This window comes from Mus musculus, chromosome 10, assembly GCF_000001635.26.
Source record: "Mus musculus strain C57BL/6J chromosome 10, GRCm38.p6 C57BL/6J".
Lineage (NCBI taxonomy): Eukaryota > Metazoa > Chordata > Mammalia > Rodentia > Muridae > Mus > Mus musculus.
This window is the reverse complement of record NC_000076.6, coordinates 41185421-41202184: the sequence shown is the minus strand read 5'-3', so window position 1 is coordinate 41202184 and position 16764 is coordinate 41185421. Positions and strand designations below refer to the sequence as shown.

Here is a 16764-nt window from a genome sequence, read left to right as displayed (position 1 = left end):
TCTCTTGGACTGCAACTTTCCTTCAGTGTCGGTGTGGTAAGAGCACACCAACGACCTGAGCGTATGGCCTGTACTGGCTAGAGCCAGATGCAGGGTAACCAAAAGGGGAAAATATCCTTTAGGCATCTATACAGAAAGACTTCTTACAGAAAGCTTAGGTTGCTGCAAGGTGTAGTGGACATAGTACTTAATACCAGGAAAAAAAAAAGAGTAATGTGTTTCTAACGCTCAAGAGAAGAATGAGTGAGCCACTAATAGCTTAAGCTTTTAGTGTAAAACTAGATCTCATTGTCAGTAGGAGCCCACAGAGTATTGTTTGCATGGGCGTAGTAGAGATGCGCTTTAGACAACATGGCTAGAAACATTCCTGTGGCTTAGACAAGTGACCCCAAAAGCCCATGTTTTAAGGTCCAGCTGGTGGCACTACAGAGAGGCAGTGATGCCCGTAATGAGTGGCCAAGTGTAAGGAAGTTAGGTCATCAAGATCATGGCTCTCCCCTCTTCTCTTCCTCTCTGCATCGTAGCTACTCCCACCATTCGCTCCTGCCAGGGCATGCTCCTCACTGCAGGCCCAAAGGCAACGGACCAAGAGACCACGGATTCACACCCTCAAACTTGTGAACCAAAGTAAACCTTCCTCTCGTTTTAAGCTGATTATCCCAATTATTTTGTCACAGTGACAGGAAGCTGATTAGCATAAACACTGATATAAAAATAAACCACGGTTCTCTACAGAGACAAAATAAAGGGCTAAAGGGAGAGGCTAAGGCGCCATAGCTCTGTGGTGAAATAGTGTGCCTTACTGTATGTACTGCAGCTCTGAGCAAGCTGAGGCAGGAAGAGCGTGCACGCATGAAATCTGTTCTCAGGGAGCATATGATGTGGATACCATTAGCAGTGTTATTCTGAGGCTCTTGTGTGTTTACTATAAGATAAACCAAAGAAAGCATGAATATTTATAAATTCTGCCATCCTCTTTTGTTCATTGTCCTTGATATCACACACACACACACACATGCCCACACTCACACCCCTCACATTCACATAAATGTAAACACACACATGCACACACAAATATACACATGTATACGTACATGCACCCATGCACTCACAAACACATGCACTCATGCACACACATACTCTCAACCCACAAACACATGCACACATTCACACAAGTATCCCCATGTGTACACACACACACACCCACACATGCATATACATAAATATGCACATACATACATCCATGCACACTGGTGTGCACAAGCACACACATGAACACCCATGTAGCCATACATGTACATACATACGTACACATGCACACATAGGCACAGGCTTGATAATGAGAATTTCTAGACTTACATTGTAGTCTTAGAATATCAGTTTCCCACTAAGAGGGACCCAGGCTCCTGGAAGAAGTTGCTGACTCTGGGCCCATGTTGGGACACATATACAATAAAACTGAAACTTGTCATTGATCCAGATGGCAAGAAAGCTCTTGGAGAAAAGTGGGGTCCTTAAGAAGGACTCGGTAAGCCTGAAGAAGTCCCCACTGGACAAGGACAGGCCAACGTGGACCCTGTAAGAATGACAGCTGCAGCAGGGCGAAGCTCAGGCAGTGCTTAAGGCTGTGTGCTTGTAAGGTTTTAAGAGTGTCACTCTGAAGGGGAACAGGGATTCATCTGGTGACGTGACAAGGAGAATAGAGCATTACAGTTATATGAATCGTAGCAGTGAGTGAGCAGAGGAGAGCAGGGAAGCAGTGTAGTTAGGGACTGAGTGACATTACTGCTGTGTGAGTCACATTTATATGAGGGTGACGGCTCACCGAGACGAAAGTACCAACCAGGAGTTTCTAGGAGAAACAGAACAGTAAAGACATGCTAGAACAGCACCCCACACACAGCGTCCTACAGTAACACCAGAATCATACCACACATAGTGTCCTACATTAACGCAGGGACACTTCTACACTTCCTTACACAGAGGCCACTGGCCACCTGTGGCCATCATGCACTTGTCAAGTGGCAAATGATACTGAAAACCATCTTAAGTATACTTAATTTAAATCAATTTAGGGTCAATTTAAATTGTCACATGGCTAATTGCTGTCGTATTGTACAAGGGCACTTTGAGAGCTGCATTTTCGATCAAGGTGTCTATATTCTGACCCTTGGAATGTGAGCCAGATGCAGACACATTTTTTTTTAAGAGAACTGAACATATTTTCACTATATCACCTTGGCAGACTCAAGACTAGGCTGCAAAGTATGAATGCCGTGTTGGAAAGATACAACACTGATGGAAGAACTAGAGAGATGCAATTGACATCATGGAAAGTGTGCAAACAGTTTCCACAAACCAAAGGCTGGCATCCCTGAGGATGCCGAGGACTGGGAAAAGCTCTGGTTGGAAGTGTTTGCCATCGCACAGCATCAGCAGTTTGATGATAAGAGCCCTTAGCTCCTGATGGAGACTTCGAAAGAAGGCAGAGCTCACAACAAACACGTGTCACTAAGGCGCTTGACAAAGTCTTGCTTCAATATAGCAGATGTGTCTTACGTGTCTCAGTATACCCAAATTATAGTTTTGACCTAATGAGGGTTTTCTCCTAGAAAGAATAAGGCAAAACTACCTTCTGATCCTCAGCGTAATATCTGGGTCCTCTGGCTAAGATGTCGTCAACAAGGAAACATTTGATGAGATGATGATGGTGATGATGAGGTGGAGGAGGCTCAACTTTGTGGGAGATACTGAAAGTTTTAGTAGCAACAGACAGAGCACTGGGAAGGGAAATGGATCTTATGAGTCAAACTCTTACTAGATATTCTGAAAATGCTACATGAGGTTTGAAGTATGCCAAAATACTGACCAAAGCAAGGGGTTAAGGTTTTAACATACCAAAAAGAATCACATAATGCAATTCTTAAAATTATGTAAGTATTATCTAGTAGTTTAACCACCAAATTTTGTCTACATGATGTCACCGAATTCCGAAAACATCTCAGCCCCAAGCCAGTGAACATTTACTGGTTATTCAATCCATGCAAGCCAGAAAAGTCATCTTATTGGGTATTAAAGTCTAAAGGGCTCAAACATTAGTTCCGCATTTGAGTATAAGGTAGAGGTTTTTTTTTTTTTTCTTTTTTATCAGAAATGGCTGTGTTAAAAGCAGCCCCACTGAACAAAGAGCATTAAAGGGCACCAGTGAGGGGTTTCCTTAAAACCATCTAGTGTGTCTAATGAATTCCTGCCTGGAGTGTTTCTCTGCTGCTGTGAGAGCCGCAGTTAAGGGTGAATGTCATCAGTGCTCACCAAGCGATGTGTGTTAAGCAGCTCGGAAACGAATGGGTAAATATATTATTCTAAATAAGGCTGCACCATTCCTTGGGGGAAAATACAGAACACCCTGCTAGCGTCTGCAATGTAATTATAATATTTTATGTCCAAAAATACAACTGGCATTTGAGTGCGGGGCAATAGGTCTTCTCCCTTTGAGGCTGTGAGGAGCTTAAAGCTAAATTCCCTCTGCTCATGCCCAGGAGACAAGTGTTGATTTTTTTTTTAATTTTTATTTACTTTTTGTCACCAAAGTACACTAATAAGCTAGGTCACTCTACTGGAATCCATAAAAGAAATTTGTCTCACCATTTCTACAGTGTGTGGTATTTAAATGCTAGTTTTGGTGGTTTTGTTTTGTTTTAATCTGGCACCCAGTGCTACCACTATGATAAGAGATTGTCTGTCTGTGCTGGTCTTTAACTTCACTCGGTCTCTGTCCAACAGCCTCTGAGTGGTATGGATTTTGTTTTCTTTCCCACCTCAGAAATGCATATGTCCCTTGAGAAGTAAATTAAATAAATAAATAAATAAATAAATAAATAATCTCATTAGAAAATCAGAGCTGAATCTGTTATTGCTGCTCATGTCTTTATAATTAAGCATTAAACTGTGCCCTCCGATGTAGGGCTAGTGGTATTTTGTCATTTAAAAGAAACCTCATGTTCTATGCTCCCAACACGTGGGACACAGAGGGAGTAGGATCAGAAGTTTGCTAGTCTGTTTGAGTCAGACACGATGGTATGCCCCCGCAACTCCTGCATTCAGACATCTGAGGCTAGCCTGGGCTACATAATAAGATTGGCCAGCCTGCTGCCACAAGATATGAGTGTCTAGGGGACACCCAGAGGCCCGCCCACAGTGTGTGTGAGCAGAAGACACCCAGGTTTCCGTCAGCTGTGTGTCCTGCCCACAGCAGAAGCCATCAAGGTGTGCAAGTGTGTGGTGGACAGAGGGGAGAGAAAGATGAGTGGGGTGGTTTGAGCTCTATGAAGAGGAGTGGAACTGGGAGGGGAGGGTGGAGAGAGTTGTGAGTAGCCTGGGCTGACACCTGAGGCCACGGTGAAGTCTCTGCCTGTAGTGCCGCTATGGGCCATGTCCATGGCTCAGATTACCAACTAAAGACCCTATGAAAGTCCCTGGTCTGAGTTGGCCATGGTCTGGGACCAGGTTGATGTCCAAGGGCTAGGAAGAGCTGGCTCTGTCCCTCACTGGCTCTGGCACTTGGGAGAGCAGGGCCCTGCACCTCACTTGGCACAGTAGAGCTGGCCCTGGTGGTGGGAGCATGGGTGAGCATGGGAGAGCTGTCCCTGCCACATAAGGTGGCATGGATGTGGTTGAGCTACCCCTGAGGGTATGAAAGCAGGAGAGCTGGCCCTGCCCCCTGCCGGCTACAGTCTTAGGTGAGCCAGCCAGGCAGTACAGGAAAGTTCACCCTGGTGGTGTGGGCGCAGGACAGCTGGTGGGCTGACCACTCAGGCCCAGATCCCCATCCTGGAGTTGACCCACACCAACATGTACTCCATCTATGCACTGCTGGAGCGAGTGAAAGAGCTGGTCCTGATAGTGTAGCAGAAGCCAGAGGCCTCGAACCAGACCAATGACTCATTGCAATGAATGTTTGCAATTAAAGACGTGTGGACAGAAGCGTATACTGTGGAACACATGCGACACACTACAACTCCCTGGACGAGATGGTTTTTATGTTTTGTTTATTTTTTTTTCTTTTGTGGGGAGGTTGCAAGGGTGGATAAGGAGGAAGGGAGAGGTGAGTGGGATTCGGCTACACAATGTGAAACTGAAGCAATAAAAAGTTAAAAGAAAAAACTGTTTAAGTAGTTAGAGTATGGCTGAGCGGTAGTATGTTTGCCTAAGGTGTCCAGAGTCCTTGGTTTGATTCCCATCACTGTAAGAATTCAAGCAAGCTCATATTTAGCATTCTACATGTCTCATCTATATAACTGATGGTGGCCATGATAGACCAGAAGCTGGCAAGCGTTCCTAGATGTTAGAATCGTCCCGCGGGCTCAGCAGCTGCCCTCTCGGTCAGGTGTTCTGACTTAGTCTGCGGTAGGAGCCGGGAGTCTTCGGGCCACACAGAACTCCAGCTTAGGTCTATGAGGGGCTCCCTGTGACTGGATCAGGAAACAGTGGTTCTTTGTGAATCCATTTCTTCCTGCCCCCTGTTACCCCAGCAGTCCTGGGGATATCTTGAGCTTTATTCTGACTCAGATGCAGCAGGAACTATCTCAACATCACAGATGTATTGTTCAATGTAGCACTGGGATCACGGGAGGACCTGCCTGCTGCTTGATAAAGCCATGCCAGCTAGGGTTGGCATGTCCTGTCCGTAGAGTTTGTCATTATTTCTGTGAGTCTGCTTTCAGTGGATCAGGTTCTGAGAAGCAGAGGGAGGACTCCCAGTTTATTTCTTGATAAGAAGTCCAAGTTGTTGGGTGGAGTGCATGGCCCTGTTTGTGTTGCCCTGGCCCTACCACCCCTGGGACGGCAGGGTCTCTTCCCCTGCTGGTCTAAGGCTTTAGTTCCCAGACGGTGTCTTTGAGCAGCCATTGGATATCTGCTTATTCTTGCCAGGAATGTTATGCACATGCGGTTCTATGCAGAGGTCAAGGGTCAAAGAGAGAGCAGGGACCATCAGTTCAGCTTTACAAATAGCTAGCGCATCTGACCGCTAGAGCAGGTAAAACTGGGCTTCCCTCCTCCAAAGCGGATGTGAAAGCTAAATATCAGGATGGATGTGTAAGGGCTCCGAGAGGAGCAGACGCTGGACTAATGTAGGCCGTGTGCTGCCGGTGGAGGCCAAGAGCTGCTTTGGTAGCTGACTTGATGGCTATCTCTGAAGACTAACGGAGCCACTTTATAGAAGGGCCTGCTTAAAATAGTTTGGCACTGAATACAACCAGCCATTAAAGAATCCTTACTGCTCATCTTGAATTAAATTAACTGTAGAGTTTCAGTATTGTTCTGAGGCAAAATTATGAATAGATTTGTGTATTATCTCAACCACCCACCATAATAATGTGTTAAGCACAGACATTCAGTAGCCCTGTATCTGTCCTGTGAAACACAGTCCTGCCAGCTGGCATACAATGAGATTTAGCTGTCTCCAAATTCCTTTAACTTGGCTCTTCTTCCTTCTTCCCCTCCTGCCTTTCATTCCTCCCTTACCCCCTCATTCTCTCTCTGTTTGTGTGTGTGTGTGAGAGAGAGAGAGAGAGAGAGAGAGGAAGAGACAGAGAGACAGAGACAGAGACAGAGAGACAGAGACAGAGAGACAGAGACAGATGTTTGTACAGGTTTGCACATGTGTGTAAGGCCAGAGGTTGGCATCGAGAGCCTTCTTCAGTTGCTCTGCACCTTGCTTTTCCTAGGGCTCACCCATTGACTGGCAGGTTAGCTCCAGGGATCTGCCTATCTCTGATCGAAACCACTGTCTCAACACTGGCTATGTACCAGGCTGGGGTTACGCATCACCACATCCAGCTTTAACTGAGGCTTTAAACTCAAGCCGCCATCCTAGTGTGGCAAGCATTTCATTGACTGAGCCATCTCCCCAGCACTTCACTGACTGAGCCATCTCCCCAGCACTTCACTGACTGAGCCATCTCCTCACACTTCACTGATGAACCATCTCCCCACACTTCACTGACTGAGCCATATCCTCACACTTCACTGACTGAGCCATCTCACACTTCATTGACTGAGCCATCTCCCCACACTTCACTGACTGAGCCATCTCCTCACACTTCACTGATGAACCATCTCCCCACACTTCACTGACTGAGCCATATCCTCACACTTCACTGACTGAGCCATCTCCCCAGCACTTCATTGACTGAGCCATCTCCCCACACTTCATTGACTGAGCCTTCTTCCCACACTTCACTGAGCCATCTCCTCACACTTCACGGACTGAGCCATCTCCCCAGCACTTCATTGACTGAGCCATCTCCCCACACTTCATTGACTGAGCCTTCTTCCCACACTTCACTGAGCCATCTCCTCACACTTCACTGACTGAGCCATCTCTCACACTTCACTGACTGAGCCATCTCCCCAGCACTTCATTGACTGAGCCATCTCCTCACACTTCACTGACTGAGTCATCTCCCCAGCACTTCACGGACAGAGCCATCTCCCACACTTCACTGACTGAGCCATCTCCCCACACTTCACTGGCTGAGCCATCTCCTCACACTTCACTGACTGAGCCATCTCCCCACACTTCACTGACTGAGCCTTCTTCCCACACTTCACTGAGCCATCTCCTCACACTTCACGGACTGAGCCATCTCCTCAGCACTTCATTGACTGAGCCATCTCCCACACTTCACTGACTGAGCCATCTCCCACACTTCACTGACTGAGCCATCTCCCCACACTTCACTGACTGAGCCATCTCCCCAGCACTTCACTGACTGAGCCATCTCCCCACACTTCACTGAGCCATCTCCTCACACTTCACTGACTGAGCCATCTCCTCACACTTCACGGACTGAGCCATCTCCCCAGCACTTCACTGACTGAGCCATCTCCCCACACTTCACTGACTGAGCCTTCTTCCCACACTTCACTGAGCCATCTCCTCACACTTCACGGACTGAGCCATCTCCCCAGCACTTCATTGACTGAGCCATCTCCCCACACTTCATTGACTGAGCCTTCTTCCCACACTTCACTGAGCCATCTCCTCACACTTCACGGACTGAGCCATCTCCCCAGCACTTCACTGACTGAGCCATCTCCCCAGCACTTCACTGACTGAGCCATCTCCTCACACTTCACTGACTGAGCCATCTCTCACACTTCACTGACTGAGCCATCTCCCCAGCACTTCATTGACTGAGCCATCTACTCACACTTCACTGACTGAGCCATCTCCCACACTTCACTGACTGAGCCATCTCCCCACACTTCACTGGCTGAGCCATCTCCTCACACTTCACTGACTGAGCCATCTCCCCACACTTCACTGACTGAGCCTTCTTCCCACACTTCACTGAGCCATCTCCTCACACTTCACGGACTGAGCCATCTCCTCAGCACTTCATTGACTGAGCCATCTCCCACACTTCACTGACTGAGCCATCTCCCCACACTTCACTGACTGAGCCATCTCCCCAGCACTTCACTGACTGAGCCATCTCCCCACACTTCACTGAGCCATCTCCTCACACTTCACTGACTGAGCCATCTCCTCACACTTCACGGACTGAGCCATCTCCCCAGCACTTCATTGACTGAGCCATCTCCTCACACTTCACTGACTGAGCCATCTCCCACACTTCACTGACTGAGCCATCTCCTCACACTTCACTGACTGAGCCATCTCCTCACACTTCACTGACTGAGCCATCTCCTCATACTTCACTGACTGAGCCATCTCCCAACACTTCACTAACTGAGCCATCTCCCCACACTTCACTGACTGAGCCATCTCCCCAGCACTTCACTGACTGAGCCATCTCCTCACACTTCACTGACTGAGCCATCTCCTCACACTTCACGGACTGAGCCATCTCCCCAGCACTTCATTGACTGAGCCATCTCCCCACACTTCATTGACTGAGCCTTCTTCCCACACTTCACTGAGCCATCTCCTCACACTTCACGGACTGAGCCATCTCCCCAGCACTTCACTGACTGAGCCATCTCCCCAGCACTTCACTGACTGAGCCATCTCCTCACACTTCACTGACTGAGCCATCTCTCACACTTCACTGACTGAGCCATCTCCCCAGCACTTCATTGACTGAGCCATCTACTCACACTTCACTGACTGAGCCATCTCCCACACTTCACTGACTGAGCCATCTCCCCACACTTCACTGGCTGAGCCATCTCCTCACACTTCACTGACTGAGCCATCTCCCCACACTTCACTGACTGAGCCTTCTTCCCACACTTCACTGAGCCATCTCCTCACACTTCACGGACTGAGCCATCTCCTCAGCACTTCATTGACTGAGCCATCTCCCACACTTCACTGACTGAGCCATCTCCCCACACTTCACTGACTGAGCCATCTCCCCAGCACTTCACTGACTGAGCCATCTCCCCACACTTCACTGAGCCATCTCCTCACACTTCACTGACTGAGCCATCTCCTCACACTTCACGGACTGAGCCATCTCCCCAGCACTTCATTGACTGAGCCATCTCCTCACACTTCACTGACTGAGCCATCTCCCACACTTCACTGACTGAGCCATCTCCTCACACTTTACTGACTGAGCCATCTCCTCACACTTCACTGACTGAGCCATCTCCTCACACTTCACTGACTGAGCCATCTCCCAACACTTCACTAACTGAGCCATCTCCCCACACTTCACTGACTGAGCCATCTCCCCAGCACTTCACTGACTGAGCCATCTCCCCACACTTCACTGACTGAGCCTTCTTCCCACACTTCACTGAGCCATCTCCTCACACTTCACGGACTGAGCCATCTCCTCAGCACTTCATTGACTGAGCCATCTCCCACACTTCACTGCTGAGCCATCTCCCACACTTCACTGACTGAGCCATCTCCCACACTTCACTGACTGAGCCATCCCCTCACACTTCACTGGCTGAGCCATCTCCCACACTTCACTGACTGAGCCATCTCCCACACTTCACTGACTGAGCCATCTCCTCACACTTCACTGACTGAGCCATCTCCTCACACTTCACTGACTGAGCCATCTCCTCACACTTCACTGACTGAGCCATCTCCCCACACTTCACTAACTGAGCCATCTCCCAACACTTCACTGAGTGAGCCATCTCCCCACACTTCACTGACTGAGCCATCTCCCCAGCACTTCACTGACTGAGCCATCTCCCCACACTTCACTGACTGAGCCATCTCCTCACACTTTACTGACTGAGCCATCTCCTCACACTTTACTGACTGAGCCATCTCCTCACACTTCACTGATTGAGCCATCTCTCCAGCCCACCTTTATTATTTTAGCCTTAAATGAACCACTCTATGCCAAACTTGAATTGAAACTGTATGCCAAATTTGAATTGAAACACATTATCCTGAGATAAAAAAAAAAAAAAAAAAAAAAAAAAAAACAACCAAAAACCAAAAACCTAAGTTTCTTAAATGACTAATCCCTTCCAGGTTTATTTTATTTCAATGAGATGTCCTATAAAGTCCAGCCATCATGAAATAGTGTGTGTTATACACAAAGGTGAAGTTCAGTGAGCCACCTCGATTGCCTGCCTGCCTGCCTTCCTTCCTTCCTTCCTTCCTTTCTCCTTTCCTTCCTTCCTTCCTTCCTTCCTTCCTTCCTTCCTTCCTTCCTTCCTTCCTTCCTTCGTTCCTTCCCTCCTTTCTTCCTTCTTCCCTCCCTCCCTTTCTCCCTCCCTCTCTTCCTCCCTCCCTTTGTTTTTTAAAAGATTTATTTATTTATTTTATGTATATGTATACCATTGCTCTCTTCAGACACACCAGAAGAGGGCATCAAATCCCATTACAGATGGTTGTGAGTCACCATGTAGTTACTGGGAATTGAACCCAGCACCTCTGGAAGAACAGTCTGTGCTCTTAACTGCTGAGCCATCTCTTCAGCCCTCTTTCTTTTTGTTTCTCTTTTTTCCTCTCTCTCTCTCTCTCTCTCTCTCTCTCTCTCTCTCTCTCTCTCTCTCTCTTTCTCTCTCTCTCTTTCTTTCTTCTTTTGTGAATAAGCTTATGTATATGCATGTTTGCATGTGTGGGGGCACATGTGTATGTGCAGGTATGCACATACATGTGCATGTGTATGTGGAAGCCTGAGGTTGGGATCAGGAATCTGCCTTGATTAGTCTTCAACCTTATTCTTTGAGGCAGGAGCTCACAATCAAAACCAGAGCTCACTGCTACAGCCAGCCAGCTTGCTCTGGGGGAGGAGGGTCCCCTGTCTTGTCTTTCCAAAGCTGGACCTGTGTGTCCATGGCCACCTGGCACTTATGTGAGTTCTAGGGCTCTGACCTGTGGCCTTCTTGCTTGCAGAGCCAGCATTTTCCCCACTGAGCCATCCATCCCCATAGTCTGTCCCTTAATGACGTTCTAGAGGAGTAAGAAAAGTCCACATCTAAATGCAGCACATGCTATGAAAACAGAGCTCTTGAACAGTTTCTCCTGTCCTTCATGTTACCACACTGCCCAGTTTCCAGAAGAATGCTAACATTCCAGCTGCTTCCGATGTCCACTGCTAACTACAGATCCCTCCCATAGCTCCAGAGTCCCAGCTAAGCAAATAGCCCTTTCCTCTGTGACTCTTCCCAGACCCACAGGAGCAAGGCTGAGTCCCCAGCCCAGCAGAATGTTGTCTGTTGCCCAAATATGAAGAACCGTCTTGGAGGATGGTCACGTGATGAAGTCTGTCAACCTATGTCCATGACCTTCACCATATCTTTAGTTTTTCATCCTTTCTCACTAGTGGCATCTCCTTGACCTCTGAGCACACAAGTGAGCAGCACACACCATGCACACGTGTATCCTCTGTATCAATTCTGAATTTTCAGTTGACTCATCCCAAGGGCCTGCCTGCCCCCAGCTAAGGATGCAGTAACCAGTGGGTGTTCAAATGGCTGTAAATTGAGGGTGTGTCAGACACCACTATGATGAATTCTGACAGGGCCTTTATAGAGACAGTGTCTTCCTCAAGGAATGGATTAGAATTCTTTTTAAAAAATTTTAAAACTTTTTATTTATGTTTTGTGAATTTTATATCATGCAGCCCAGTCTCGATTTTCTCCCTATCCCTTCATATCCCCCTTTTGCCTCTGCAACACCCCCTAGTAAGACACACATGCATGTGCGTGTGTCCACACACACACACACACACACACACCACCACCACCACCACCAACAACAACAATAACCAAAAATAATGAAGCATAGCAAACATCTCATCGCGGAGGCTGTAGTGTGTCACGGTGCATCCACAGTATCTTCCTCTGTCCACACATCTTCACTTGCAGATGTTCATTGTAATGAGCCATTGGTCTGGTTCGAGGCCTCTGGCTTCTGTGACGCCATCAACATTGATCCTCACCTGGCCTCCTCTGGTTTATCCCGTTGTTGCCCTGTGTCATGGAGATCCTGCAGCTTTGGCTCAGCAGCACTGGCCCTTTCACACATCCCAACCATCTGCAGATGATAAAGATTTGGGATGGGCCAGCTCAAGCCATGGATCTGGGTCTGCGTGGTAGCTGAGCTGGCTAGCATGCTAGCTTTCCCTTATCTGCATCACCACAGCAAGCTCTCCAGCACTGCTCAGGCTAGGCCACCTGATGCTGCCACTGGTAGGAGGCAGGGTCAGCTCTCCTGTTCTCGTGCTCTTGGGGCCTGCTCACCACACCCACATTTCCAGGGCCAGCTCCTTTGTGCTGCTGTCAAGGTGCAGGGCTGGGGGCTTATTCTCAGGTGCTTCAGAAAGGAGGGGACTGTCTGTCACAGATCCACCGTTCCTTACCTTAAAAACAGAGGCCAGATATGCTGTAGAATTAGAAAGTGGGCATTAGCACCCCAAGATATAGTCACCTCATATAATCTCCCCAGTAAGATCTGAGGCCATGTCTGATGTATGACATGTTAACATTTGCATGTCAGAGAATGGGAAAGAACTGAGAGCAGGGTGTTTTAGGTCGGCTGGAAGTCTCAGGCAGTATAGCTTTTGGTTGTCAAAGCTTTTAGAATTTTGGAACTTCAGTAAGGAATTATACCTAAACCGTGATCCTATTTACTGAGTGCTTGTATTGGGCCAGGCACGGCACTGAGCAGACATTTTACTGCCATAAATTCATTGGTAAGAATTATCACTATCTCCCACAACATTGATTTCTACTTATTCATTCTTTAAAAAACAAAAAAACAAAAAACAAAACAAAACAAGAGCCTGCAAGGACAAGGAACAAAACTTAGGTATAGTACCACCTGAAGCTTCTTCCAGTGGGAGCCAGCAGGACACGCAACTATAGAGCTGACATTCTATAAGGGACAGGACCTCTGCCCTGCCTGGGTATCAGGGACAGCTTCTATCCTTTGGCCTCCCAGGAAGTAACAACTGCAGAGGTTGCCCTTGGTTGGTGAAGCCCATGTTGTGGTGAGAAGTTCCATAACACAGTCCTGTCTTTCCTCTTTTACAGAACTCCCATCTCAGCTTTCTCGCAAGACAACATTTATGAAGTTCAGCCTCCAAGAGTAGACAGAAAGTCTACAGAGATCTTCCAGGCCCATATCCAAGCTAGCCAAGGTATCATGCAGCCCCTTGGCAAAGAGGACACTGCCATGTACCGGGAGTACATCAGAAACCGCTACTTATAGAGACGGCCTCGAGGACAGTGTCCTCTGTGAGAAGGCGTGCCCCAGATCCTGAGATGCAGCTCATTGGTAAAGGACTCCCCAGCACCTGTATCACAGCCTTCGGTGATTCCAGCTACCAGGAATCCAGTGTTGTCTTCCAGATTTTGTAGGCACCTATACTCAAGTAGGTGCCTGTGTGTGCACACACATGCACAGGAGTGCATACACACACATGTATGCACACACACAGTAAAAATAATAAAAGTAAAATCTTTAAAAATCAATTCATCCAAATCATGTATCTGAAACTTTTCACCTCTTTGTACCATGCAAATGACTAATTGCAGGTAATAAAGAAATGCTGCCTCTTTTGCTGGTTTTGCTTCTGACTTATTTTAGGAGAAATTCACATTATGAAACGTCCCATGAAATTTTGCTTTACAAAGTTAATAGGCTTGTGTGAGCATCCCCTATGTGCCAGGAGTTATGGCAAGGTCTAGGGATAGCCTGGTAACAAAAGAGCCCGAAGTGTCTTCTCTCAGAAGGAATAAGCAATGTACTTTTCTTTATATTTGCCATTTTAAATCTATTCTGCTTGGCTTACATGTTAATTTTTTATTTTGATGGAAAAAATATTTTCTTACTCAGAAAGCTGTGTTCTTAGGAAATATACTCTGACGTGTTTATGGATAAAGAGACCAGATCTCCACAAAGTATCATCCTAAACAGAGTTCAGGACAAGCAGCATGCTACAAAGCACATGGAGAAAAGCATTAATAACTGACAAATCTGAGGAGAGACAAAGTTATTTCCACTATTCTGAGAGCTCTATAACTGAAAATTACATAAAAAGAAAACATTGAAACTAGCCACCTGAGCGCCTGGAGAGGTGGGCCATTGATAGAATCCATCGGCTCTTACAGAGAACCTCAGCTCAGTTCTCGGCACCCGTGCGATGGCTCACAGCCAGCTGTAACTCCAGCTCCAAGGGACCTGATGCCAGCTTCTGGGCTCCGTCAGTACCTGCACTCACACAAACCCCCACCCCACCCACACACATCATTTTAAAACATAATTCTTTAGTGGTTGTTCTAAACAACTTTGTAGTGCAGAGTTGTGTGACACATTTGACATTTAGAACTCAGACAGGTGATGGGCACATCTGGTTAGTACTTTACATCGTTAGACGCTAACATGGCAACTGTGTGTTTTCAGACTTTGCCACAAGGGTTTGATGCCATTTCATATGTTTCAGTTATTCCCAGAAGTCACAGAGAAGAGAACTAAACCATCTAGCCCAGGAGTATAACAGCAACTCTGGCACCCTGGGATTCTCGGGAAGTCTCATATTGCAGATACATTTGGAGCCCCATTTAGCAGACATTTTTGATTGACACATTCATGAAATAAGATTAGAGAATGACAAGGGAAGAGGGATTCTGTATTTGTGCAGTTTGCATCTCTGCCTAATAGCTTGTTGTGCTGTGTGGGTTCCCGAGTGACCCTTCCCAAGTTACAGAAAAATCTGGAGCTGCTGCTAGGCTGCCAGTTATAAATCAGACACGAATCTCCATTTTCTAGCAGTCATTTGGCTGCTGGACCTAATAATGATAAGGAGAAGCTTTATTCTAGGTTCCCTGCACTGGCTGGTTTTGTGTCAACTTGACACAGCTGGAGTTATCACAGAGAAGGGAGCTTCAGTTGGGGAAGTGCCTCCATGAGATCCAACTGTAAGGCTTTTTCTCAATTAGTGATCAGGGGGAAAGGCCCCTTGTGGTTGGGACCATCTCTGGGCTGGTAGTCTTGGGTTCTATAAGTGAGCAGGCTGAGCAAGCCAGGGGAAGCAAGCCAGTAAAGAACATCCCTCCGTGGCCTCTGTATCAGCTCCTGCTTCCTGACCTGCTTGAGTTCCAGTCCTGACTTCTTTCAATGATGAACAGCAGTGTGGAAATGTAAGCTGAATAAACCCTTTCTTCTCCAACTTCTTCTTGATCATGATGTTTGTGCAGGAATAGAAACCCTGACTAAGACAATTTGGTACCAGCATAGTGGGGTATTCCTGTGACAACCTGACCATGTTTTGGGGAGGACTGTGGAAGGACTTTGGAACTTTGGGCTAGAAGATCCATTCGTGTTAAGAGCTCTGTCAGATGTTGTGTAGGAGCTTGGAAGATGATGTTGAGAACAGTGCAGAAGATGGAGGCCTGGCTTGTGAAATTTCAGTAGGAAAATTAAAGACTCTTTTCAGAGCCATTGCTATTTTGGAGTTGGATTATTCTGTGGTTCTGGTTAGCTGGGGCTGAAGAATCAGTTGTGATTAACAAGATACCAGAGCTACTAAAGCAAAACCTTTGCGTTACTGGGACTACTGATGCTGGTTAGCTGGAGCTAAGAAATTAGCAGTGATTAAGAAGAGACCAGCATGGTTGAGGTGACATCTTCTGGGAAGTGTTTTTTGAAAGCACAAAGAGGCTGTGTTCCAGAGATAGCCAAGGTTGGTAATGTGTAAGAGTTACCCGGGTGGTACTGGTTTTGAAGGCATGAAGGGATCACACAGAGCAGCTGAGACTTGGCACTGTGAGAGGCCATGGAAGGTCATTGGTGAAGGTGCAGCCTCAGTTGCAATTGATGGCCCAGGACTGAAGGGGTCATGCAGTGTTTTGGAGTTGCCAGTACCATGAGATGACCACCAAGAGCAGCAGCAGTAGAGTACAGGCATCTGGAGCCTGGAGGACGACATGTGTGCTACAAAGGGCATGGCTGAAGAAATGACCCAAGCCCTTGGAGGAGCCCAGAAGATCGTGAGTTGGATCCCAGACATTGGATGGTTGGAGATTGATTTTTGCTTTTAATTGTGACTGTGTCCTGATATTTTTCCCTCTTAAAGGAAGAAACTATTTTAGTGGAGTCCACAGTTAAGAAACTTTTAATTGTAAAAAGACTTTGGGTTTTAAAAGAGATGGATATTTTAAAGAGATTGAAAATTTAAGAATATGTAAAGACTGTGGGACTTTTAAAGTTATTTAGATCTTGGGGATGAATAAGAATGTAAGGGTTGAGGCTTACTAGTGATGTGTTTATGTGTCAAGTTGACAAGGGGTCAATTGTACAGGCTAGTTTTG

At 46.9% G+C, this 16764-nt stretch overlaps 1 protein-coding gene across 1 annotated transcript in view; it reads left to right on the top strand.

Moving 5' to 3' along the window:
- Fig4 (FIG4 phosphoinositide 5-phosphatase) overlaps positions 1-14013 on the top strand; it is a 115070-nt gene extending 101057 nt beyond the window's left edge. The window contains exon 23 of the mRNA NM_133999.1: positions 13486-14013. Within this exon, the coding sequence (NP_598760.1) occupies positions 13486-13663 (178 nt within the window). The 3' untranslated portion in view covers positions 13664-14013. The remainder of the gene's footprint in view (positions 1-13485) is intronic.
- Positions 14014-16764: the final 2751 nt, after the last annotated feature.